Raw genomic sequence first — 11,486 nt, forward strand, 5'->3', positions numbered from 1 at the left:
TTTGGTGTTAGCAAGGGTCACACAACTTGGTCGAGAAAGAAAGATGCAATCCTATCTAGAATATTTGTATGTGACAAAGATTTGATAGCTTGTATAGACACTCCAACAATTCTCTCACGTGAGGCAACAATGGAAGAAGATAAAGGCCAAGACCATGATCTACTATCTACAACATGGCTTCCCCCTTAGGTGATAATATCTTATTATTTATAGTGTACTACTAACTAATGACATATACCAAAATAGTTGTCTTTTAGCATGAGTTTTGTTTCTCTATTTTTATAGGCATCCGAGCATGAGGAGAATGGTGATGAGCTTATGGGCGTTGAAAATGGTGAAGATAATTTAAACAGCGTTGATCCATATATCGGAATGGAGTTCTCTACTCATGAGGAAGCTTATAATTTCTACAATGCATACGCCAGACTTAAGGGATTTGGTGTTCGCAAGGGTCACACAGCTTGGTCGAGAAAGAAAGATGCAATCCTATCTAGAATATTTGTATGTGACAAAGAAGGCTTTAAATCTTTAAAAGATAAAAGAGAAGATGGTCGGAATGTAATTCGAAAGTTCGATACAAGATGTGGATGCAACGCAAGGATGGTTATTGGACTTGATAGAAGCACTGAAAAATGGGTGGTCCGAAAGTTAAACAGTAAGCATAATGGTCATCCATTAACCACCCCAACTCGGGTAAAGAAGCACTACTCACATCGGACACTTCATCGAGCTCAATCGACAAAAAGGTTGATAGATACTCTTGACAATCAAGGTTTACGGCCTTCTGCCATTTGTAAGGTTGTAGACGTTGCTCATGGCAATGAACAAGGCTCTCTCACTCAACAAGAATGCCAAGCACAACTTAGACTTAAACGAAGAAACAACGTCGGCCATGAGTGCGTGAACATAGTTCGTCAATTTCAAGAGAAAAAGGTATCTGATCCTCAATTTTACTTTGCACTTGATTTAAAAAATGATGGGACGATGAGAAGTGTTTTTTGGATGGATGGTAGGGCGAGGACTTCTTACTTGCAATTTGGAGATGTTGTTTGCTTTGATGTTACGTATAGAACAAACAATTTAAAATTGCCGTTTGCACTATTTACGGGTGTTAACCATCATGGACAATCTACTCTATTTGGGTGTGCGTTATTGGCCGATGAAACGAAGGAGACGTTTATATGGTTATTTAGCCAATGGTTAAAATGTATGTCGGGTATAGCACCAGTAACAATCATCACTGATCAAGATAAAGCTATGTGTGGTGCACTTCACAAAGTTTTTCCTAAAACTCGCCATCGCTTTTGTTTTTGGCACCTTCGTAGGAATGCCTTACAAAATCTTCAATCAATGCATAATGATTATGGTGAGGATGTTTCTATAAAGTATAACAAATGGTATTGGAGTAAATCGGAAGAAAAATTTGAAAAGCGTTGGGAAGAAATGAGGGACAAATATGGTGCAGATAAAAGGAGTTGGTTAGTAAATTTATACAATCATCGAGATCATTGGGCTCCAGTGTATCTTAAAGACACTTTTACTGCAGGAATGACATCTACTCAGCGGAGTGAGGGAATTAATGCTTTTTTTGATCATTTTGTGAATGTAAATACCGAGTTACATGATTTTGTTAAGCAGTATGATAATGCTGTCAGAGCTCGCCGAGCCGCTGAACTTGAGCAAGATTTTAAGTCCACAAACTCAGTTCCTACATTGATAATTGAACATCCCATTGAAAAACAAGCTCGGGAGAATTATACGAAGAATCTGTTTACTATCTTTCAGAAAGAACTCAAGGATAGTTACTCCATGCTTCATGAAAAGTTGTCGAAGGACGGCGCAAGTGCTACTTATGCCGTTTGGAATATAGATAGCGAGGCTGAAAGCAAGAAGATAGTAAAGCATCATGTTGTTTTCGATACATACAAAGAAAAAAAAATTAAGTGCTCTTGTGCGAGATTTGAGATGGAAGGTATATTATGCAAACATAGCTTGCACATTTTAGTAAAGAAGCAAGTATTAGAAATTCCATCAAGATATATGGTGCAACGATGGACAATTAAAGCAACACATGTTGGTTGCGGAGTTGTTAGAAATTGCATTACAAATAGTGAAGACCAACTATCTATCATTAAATATTGGGCCCTTAGGAGTAGATGTAACAAGGCACTAGAAGATACATTGACTTCAAGTACACTTCATGATAAGTTTAGTGCTTTTTTAGACTCATTTTTTGAAGAAGTTGAGAATTACAAGATTGAGAAGGAACATAACGACAATGGAAATGAGAGCAATGCCAGCAATAAGATGTCTACTTCATCCATACCCATCTCTATAGGGGAAGCAACTCAAATCACTATTCGTGATCCAGATAAGCCTGTTGCCACGAAGGGACGACCAGCACATGCTACTAGAATTAAGTCGGGAGTGGAGATAGCATAAGAAAAGAGTATAAAAAAACAAAGATTTTGTGGGTTTTGTAAGGGAAAAGGACATTATATAACGAGTTGTTCTTTAGCTAAGGTATTATACTTAATCTTGATTTAATATTTTTTCAATGTCTTTGCATTTGTCATGATAAAGTTGCAATTTTTTTTGTAGAACAAAAATGTTGCTGGTGGAGGTCGAGAAAGTTAACGGCATCGCCAAAACAAAGTTTACGGAGGGCCAACACAAAGCATGTGTTTCGGTTGAATGTTCACAATTTGATTTATTCACATTTCCCTTAAGATTTATGTATGTATGGATGATAATATGGTTGTATGGATTAATCATGTATGGATGATAATTTGAATTAATTTTTTCTCCCAGAACAATGAGGAACAAAACAGTATTAAGTGGGTACACTATTTGAATCCAGAGCAAAGAGGTACAAAACGGTGTCTAAGTGGTACAAAACGTGTATAAATAGGTACAAAACTTGAATAAGTGTGTACAAAATTTGCAGCAGAATAATGAGGTACAAAACATGGTTAAATGAGTACAAAACTTGATTAAATGGGTACAAAACTTGATTAAGTGGGTACAAAGTAGGTACAAGGCTTGATTAATTGGGTACAAAACGTGTATAAATGGGTACAAAACGGTGCCTAAGTAGGTACAAAACGTGTATAAATGAGTACAAAACTTGAATAAGTGTGTACAAAATTTTGATTCCAGAATAATGAGGTACAAAACATGGTTAAGTGGGTACAAAACTTGAATAAATGGGTACAAAACTTGATTAAGTGGGTACAAAAGTTTTTACAAGTAGGTACAAGGCTTGATTAATTGGGTACAAAACATGTATAAATGGGTACAAAACGGTGCCTAAGTAGGTACAAAACGTATATAAATGGGTACAAAACTTAAATAAGTGTGTACAAAATTTTGATTCCAGAATAATGAGGTACAAAACATGGTTAAGTGGGTACAAAACTTGAATAAATGGGTACCAAACTTGATTAAGTGGGTACAAAACTTGATTAAGTGGGTACAAAAGTTTTTACAAGTAGGTACAAGGCTTGATTAATTGGGTACAAAACGTGTATAAATGGGTACAAAACGATGCCTAAGTAGGTACAAAACGTGTATAAATGGGTACAAAACTTGAATAAGTGTGTATAAAATATTGATTCCAGTATAATGAGGTACAAAACATGGTTAAGTGGGTACAAAACTTAAATAAATGGGTACCAAACTTGATTAAGTGGGTACCAAACTTGATTAAGTGGGTATAAAAGTTTTTACAAGTAGGTACAAGGCTTGATTAAGTGGGTACAATATTTAAGCAACGTAATAGAACTAACTCTATATGTGCTAGAACTAACAAGAGGACAGCTAGAACTAACAAGGAGTGAGCTAGGGATATCATGACATAACAGAACAAACACTTAAGCTAGAAATAACGCCAGCACGAAGTAAAACTAACAGGAGATGGGCTTGAACTAACAGGAGGGCAGCTAGAACTAACTAGGAGTGAGCTAGGGATAACATGGCCATCTCGAGTACAAACACTTGTGCTAAAAATAACGTGGGCACGAAGTAGAACTAACTCGAGATGGGCTTGAACTAACAGGAAGACATATAGAACTAACAATGACTGAGATAGGCCTAACATGGGCCACATAACAAACACTTGTGCTAGAAATAACGCCAGCTTGAAGTAGAACTAACTCGAGATGTTCTAGAACTAACAGTAGGACAACTAGAACTAACTCGATAGGGGATAGAGCTAACAGGTGGACATCTAGAATAGAACTAACTCGAGATGTTCTAGAACTAACAGTAGGACAACTAGAACTAACTCGATAGGGGATAGAACTAACAGGTAGACAGCTAGAACTAACACTTACTCTGCTAGGGATAACATGGCCCACCAGCTCTAATCGATTTCATGTCAGTTCTAACCGTTGTGAATTGTATTATAGCTCCATGCGAGGTCAAATTTGTTAGGTCAAAATACGATATCTTGTCATCGCTATCACAAGCTGGTATGACAAGCTGTCACTATCTGCATTTTAATTGCATGGTGTTATGATGAGGTCATGCAAATTTTACAGTTCATCTTACATGTAGCTTAACAATGTCAAGGCGAGGCATGTGATTGTTGGCCACAGGCATTTAACATTTATTGCAGCCTTAAGTTGTTATAGCTACATTGTACTTGCATAACTGTTTGTTGATGAAGAGCTTGAGCATTGTTTTTTGGGCTGTTACCTATATGCATGATTTACTGGTGCAATGATGACTGTCTTTTACCTGATATTCTTCACCAGTAGATAGTACATGCAATGTTTTGGCGAGGCAATCCAAACATTTACGTAATCAGATGAGGAGTAACATGTATAGGAATGCAGCCAACATTGTGGTGTAATTGTTTACTGGTGTGGGATATATGATAATGTAGACATATATCTGAGCACAATTTGTCAATCTTGTTAGTTCTAACCTATTTGTAGTCAATACTATTTAACATGGGCCACAGAACAAACACTTGTGCTAGAAATAACGCCAGCTTGAAGTAGAACTAACTCGATATGTTCTAGAACTAACAGTAGGACAACTAGAACTAACTCGATTTGTCAAACTTTATTTATCATTCTCACCATTGGAATATAATACTCTTAAGCTTTTAATATAAAGATGTTGAATAGGATTATTAACACTTTGAAATATATATCTTTGCTTGTCATGCTTTCATTGCTATCATGTTTGATTTCAGATACCTATTGCTTGTGATTCCTCTTGTTCTCACTTTGGGAGTTTCTGGCATATGCAATGTGCAGTTTGTGTTGCTGGTTTAATCACAGAAGTTTTTGTTACCTATATGCATGGGGGATTTGCTGCATCATTTTCATCTCAATCTGTTCAGATTTGTATTTGAACTCAGACTTTACACAAGAGTCCCTGCATTCTTCTCAAACTTTTGCATTACATTTTCAAACAGCAGATTACAATGTTTATGACAACAAGGGAAATACTAAATATTCCTAAAACAACAATACATTTCTTCAAGTAAACAACTTGTTGGTTTGCAAGCTTTAATTCTCTTCGCAAGTGCTTGGTTTCCACATCTTTAACTTGGGAAACTGATTGAGGAGAGGGACATTCAAAATTTACCTTACGCTGGTTGTTATCATGATGCTCTTCTGCCCACCTGAAATACTGGCATTGCCTATTTGGATAGTTGGCGCAGCCCCAAAAGTATTTGCCCTTGTTTACTCCTGATCTGCAAAGCTTTAGTGGTGTCGGTATGTTACAGTAGCACGTTACCTCTGCAGCTAATTCATGAGAGTCTTGGCTTGTTTCCATGTCGCAGCTTTAATTGCCTCTATGCTCAAGTATTTTTGCCCAGCTTTCTTGTAATTTTATGAGAGAATATGTTGAGGAGGATGGAGTTGATCCCAACTATATAAGTGCAGGGGTGGGGTAAATTGTTTCCGTTGGAAAAATCTTGCTGTTAGCAAAGAACCTGACGTGCACTATTTTGAGTTGTGGTTTTTTGACCGTTGCACAATTTTTACCGTTGCTGGTTTCAGTTGGTTTTTTAGGGAGGCAAGCACACCGCTTGAACTTGCTAAGCTGGTTTCCTATATTTGAGGTTGTGCAATACGAACAGGTGAAATGCAAGCCTATATTTGAGGTTGTGCAATACGAACAGGTGAAATGCAAGAAATGTGACAAAGGACAATACATTTCTTTATTGCAAAGAGTTGAAACGAACACAATAAATGTGAAATTTGATTTCAATCCCTTGATTTCCATGTTGAAACAAACATAATACTTCAAATCTGAGAAAACACATTGAAATGCTGGGAATTTGTTTTCGTGGTACATTGCTGGTTTCTTTTTTTTTTTCGGGAAACAACCGAACAGGCCCTAACATGAAATCGATTGACTGCTAGTTCTAGGACAAATTCCATTTTAGGTAAAATCTGTTATTTCTAATCGATTTCATGTTAGTTCTAATTGATTTCTTGTTAGTTCAGATGAATTTCATGCTAGTTCTAACACAAACAGTCGTTAGTGATTTTTTCTTATTTGTGTTATTTGTTAATGTTTCTATTGATTTAGTTCATGATTATTTGTTTTGTTTATGTTATTTATTTGCAGCGCTTCCCAATGATAATATAGATTGTGGCCCGCCGTTATCAACGGCCGCCGTTATCGACGGCCACATGTGTTTCAGATAGGATCCCAATTAACAATCCTTCCGGAGATAATATTTTGATGGTTGACCCCATCTACCAGGTAGAACAAACAATATCTCAGCTATAAGTAACATAGGCAAAAGAACCCACATTTGCAGTAGAACTTGCGTTAGCTGGAGGTAGAACTAACAAGAGAACATATAGAACTAACACGGGAGCCGCTATAACTAACATAGGCATTGGAACCAACATTTATACTAAATAAACGCTAGCTAGAGGTAGAACTAACACGAGAATAGCTAGAACTAATACGGGAGCCGTTAGAACTAACAATTACACAACTAGAACTAACAATTACACAGTATAGAACTAACACCATAGGGTTAGGTGGGTTTCGTTGATCCACTGTGCGAGCCGGTGGGGTTATCTGGATGATGAGCATTGGCGGTGGGGAGATCCCTCGGCAATGTATCCCCCGACCCCTTGGTTCTGGAGGAACAACAACCATTGGTCTCTCTCAACAGTCATGTGCCTGTCGTCCCAACTAACCTCCTGTAACTCTGGGTCAGTATTAAAAGGCTGCACACGCGGGTCCTCTAAGCTTATGCGAGTGGATCCCTCAGTCCTCTCCAAATCCCCCCTGCTGAGTACCTGCGTGACGGCGTGGCCTTCCCTTAGGATCCCGTCAACTGGGGAGATGTAACGAAAACCAATCCTCTTTGGGACATCAGATAAATCCCTAATCTTCAGAAGCACTTTCAATTCTTTGAAGTTATCATGTGTTATGTCACCACAAGAGCTCATGATGCATTCACCGATACCATCGAGCAGAGATTGTAGAAAGTCAAAATCTCAGAGATGGTATAGGAGGTGGAATAGGCGGATCCATACTGGAAAAGGTTGGGGAACCGTTGAAAGCCTGAGATCCTCCTTCCATCGGCGGAATCTGCCCGTAAAGGTGCCCCCATCTACCAGGCCGAGCTCTGTGGCTTGGGTAAGAAGGGCGACGGATGGAAACTGCACCATGAAGCTCTTTCCTGGCGCTTCTTTGATTTGATAGGGCCATGAACTACGATTGAAGCGAAAAGCCAGCATCTCTCTGAGCTCCTGGACGGATGGATGGCCTGACCTAAGATTGAAGATTGCGAAAGCGGAGAGATGTAGGATGGTGCTGGCGGTGTTGGCAGGGACGGTAAGCATCCTTGGAGGGGCACGAGAAGTAATACCGTGATGACAATCTCGAGAGGTATGCCCTGACCCATGGCAGTGTGTACAGGTGCCATCCATAGCCATCTGTGATGGTTTATGACAGAGATTGAAGACGCTGGACTTAGGTATTCGTTTGGGGATGAGGGATTTAGAGAGGCGCCTGTGCTGGTGGAAAAGGACAAAGCTTGAATATCGAGGGAAATACTATTTTAACACCCTTCCTGAACTGGAAAGACGCGGATATATGATATGAACTGTTAGGGTGATAGACATGTCTTGGAAATCAACGAACATATAAATGATGTAACATCTAGAACTAACACTTACTCAAATAGAGCGCTAGCGAAATTAGAACTGACTGTAAGTAAACTAGAACTAACATTGAATCAATTAGAACTAACGTAGCATCTATAACCAGCATGGGCGATAGAAATAACGCGGGCTGCGGTTAGAACTAACACTTTAAATCTAGGACTGCCTGCATATAAATGCCTACTAACATTATGACAATTAGAACTAACGTTGTAAGTATTTTCATGTTGAATATTTCCTTTTTTACTTTCAACTTGAGCAAATACTGATTGAATAATATGTTTCTTATGAACTCAGAAAATTTTACTTCGTTCTGTTCCTCGAATTTCAAGTAGAACAGCTTTTTTGCAGGAGTTTCAATTAGAACTATCACGAAAACAACTAGATCTAACACGAGATGGGCTAGAACTGACTGTATATAATCTAGAACTGACACTTGTGACGGAAATAACGCGGGCTGGAGGTAGAACTAACACGATACGGTTCGTAACTGACTGTATATAAGTTAGTTCTAAGTCGTGCTGGCGTTAGTTCCATCACAAGTGTCAGTTCTGGCTGCTATGTTATCCCTAGCTCACTCCTAGTCAGTTCTAGCTCACTTCTTGTTAGTTCTAGCCGTCCTCCTGTTAGTTCTAGCCCTTCTCGGGTTAGTTCTATTTCGTGCTGGCGTTAGTTCGACGCCAAGTGTTTGTTGTGGTGGCCATGTTAGCCCTGTATCACTTATTGTTAGTTCTAGCTATCATCCTGTTAGTTCTAGTTCATCTAACGCTCCACTAGAGCTAACAAGAAAAGAGCTAACCCGAACACAATTGCAATTAGATGAACCAAGTACTCTTTTAGAACCGACACGAAGTTAGAGCTAACAATACATCTGAAAATATGCATTTTCAATTAAATAATATTACATTATTGTATTTGTATAAACATGTCATTCATCACTATACGCTGAGCCGTCTTTATGTCGCTGCTCACAACCAGCTATCAATAAGTGAGCGGCAAGTCTTGCTCGCATAGCTTCAGGGATATCGCCAGGTGGATTAACCAACAATGTCGAGCGACCTCCAATTATTGCTCTGATATAGAGGTAGATGAACACACCATAGTCATAGCTGCAACATAAAATGATAAATTAGACATTTTCGTTATATCGAATACTAACACAATTTAGGGCCATGAACTAACCGCCCTCTTTGTTGCTCGCATTTGATGGCTCAGTATTTAAATACTCTACGAACATTTTCCTTAACAAAATCAACTTGCTGTTCATCAAAAAAGTTTATGATTTTATTAAAAAATTGACAGGCTCTGCTCAACATTTCTATGGGGACAGAAAATTCATCTAATATCCTAGGATTCAGTATGTCTGAGCAAGGAACATGGGGGCTTGGGACTGTTTTCAGCCAAAGTATGGAACCAGGCATCTGCTGTGAAGCTACTATGGATGATTCATCAAAAGAAAGACATTCTCTGGATAAAATGGATCCATGGTCATTATCTAAAAAATTTAAATGTTTGGCAAGTTCAGCAGAGGGATAATGACTCTTGGATGTGGAAGCAACTCCTCAAAACTAGAAACATGATCATAGAAAAATATGGCAATGCAGATGATGTTCTGAACATTCTTAACAGCTGCAGTAGCAATGGCAAACTTCGGCTATCTTTGGTATATAACATCTTAACCAATTCCTCTACTACAACAAACTGGACTGAAACCACTTGGGAGAGGCTGAATTACCCTAAACATTCAATAATTCTTTGGCTAGCCTTCCATTCTAGGCTTCTCACACAAGAAAGGTTGTGTCGATTTAGAATTCTCAGCACAAATTGCTGTGTTCTGTGTTCTAGACATCCTGAAAACTGCAATCATCTGTTCTTTGATTGTCAATATTCGGCTGAAGTGTGGAACAATGTTATGGATTGGTTGGGATATACATGGAGAACTTGTACTTGGGATCAGCTCTGCAGATGGTATTCTAGCTGCTTGAAAGGAAAAGGATTCAAGAATGATTTGAAGCGAATGGCTCTATCTGTGACTGTCTACTTTATCTGGCAAGAGCGGAATATCAGGATCTTTCAGGGGATTGCAAGGACTTCTGATACTCTCTTCCATGCTATCAAATTATCCATCTTCACTAGAATTTTGAATGATGATTTTCCTGCACATATAAAGGAAATGATAGTGAAGTTGTAACTAGACATTTTCTCTTGTTTACCAGGTTATTAATCCTGGTTTTTGATGTACAACACTTTACATACTTGGAAGATGAATAAAGCATTAATTCATTGACCAAAAAAAAAAAAAAACACCTTGCTGTAAACTAGAACAATAAGATTTGGAGAACCTTTGTATCTTTGCATATATAAGGTAAATACGGGAAGAACTGGTTAGTAATTGACAACCTTGCTCTAAACTAGAACAATAAGATTTGCAGAACCTTTGTATCTTTGCATATATATATATATATATATATATTATATTATATATATATATATATATATAAGAGCAAGAGAGATGATGGAGAGAGAGAGATGACGAGATAGGAGAGAGAGACAGAGAGAGAGAGAGATGAGTATCTTGGTTACCAACCACAAAAAATTATGGCTTTGGCGTTGAGCGTGACATAATAGCCTCCCAATTCAACATGGTTGATATCCCCATGCACTCTCCAACGCCATGTGAATGTGGTCCCGTAATTTGTTAATGAATAGAGAGATTGTGGCACGCTCACTACCAAACACAATTTTTTGTGTTTGGTAAAAAGCAAACTTATCATTTCTCTCTTCATCTCGTCGCTCTTCTCTCTCTCTCTCTCTCAATATATATATAATATATAGAATATCATATTATTATATAAATATAAAATATTATAAATATAAGAGAGAGAGAGAGAAGAGGAAGAGAGAGAGAGAAGAGAAATATGATATGCTTGTATCCAATACCAAATTTTGTCTTGGTATAGGTGACACATCCCTCCACATCATTCAAATGGGGACACATTCACATGCTGAGGAGTGGGATGACGGATATCAAACATTTAGAATGAGTGGAGGGGATTATGCCACTATCACTCAACCAAGCCATCAACGTTTTTATGCTTGGTACACAAGACATACCATTTTCTCATATATATATAATATATCTATATATATATAAGAAATTCGGGAACGGAACTGGATCGTAATTGACAACCTTGCTGAAACTAGAACAAAAGATATATTATATATATATATATATATATAAGAGCAAGAGAGATGATGGAGAGAGAGAGATGACGAGATAGGAGAGAGAGACAGAGAGAGAGAGAGATGAGTATCTTGGTTACCAACCACAAA

The 11,486-nt window shown here is 38.0% G+C and overlaps 1 protein-coding gene across 1 annotated transcript; it reads left to right on the forward strand.

The window, feature by feature from the left end:
* On the forward strand, positions 9,730-10,344 carry LOC109826488. Its single transcript, XM_020393518.1, has one exon. It carries the CDS (start codon positions 9,730-9,732, stop codon positions 10,342-10,344), a length of 615 nt encoding a protein of 204 aa, XP_020249107.1.

This window comes from Asparagus officinalis, chromosome 10, assembly GCF_001876935.1.
Source record: "Asparagus officinalis chromosome 10, Aspof.V1, whole genome shotgun sequence".
In the NCBI taxonomy this organism is placed as follows: Eukaryota; Viridiplantae; Streptophyta; class Magnoliopsida; order Asparagales; family Asparagaceae; genus Asparagus; species Asparagus officinalis.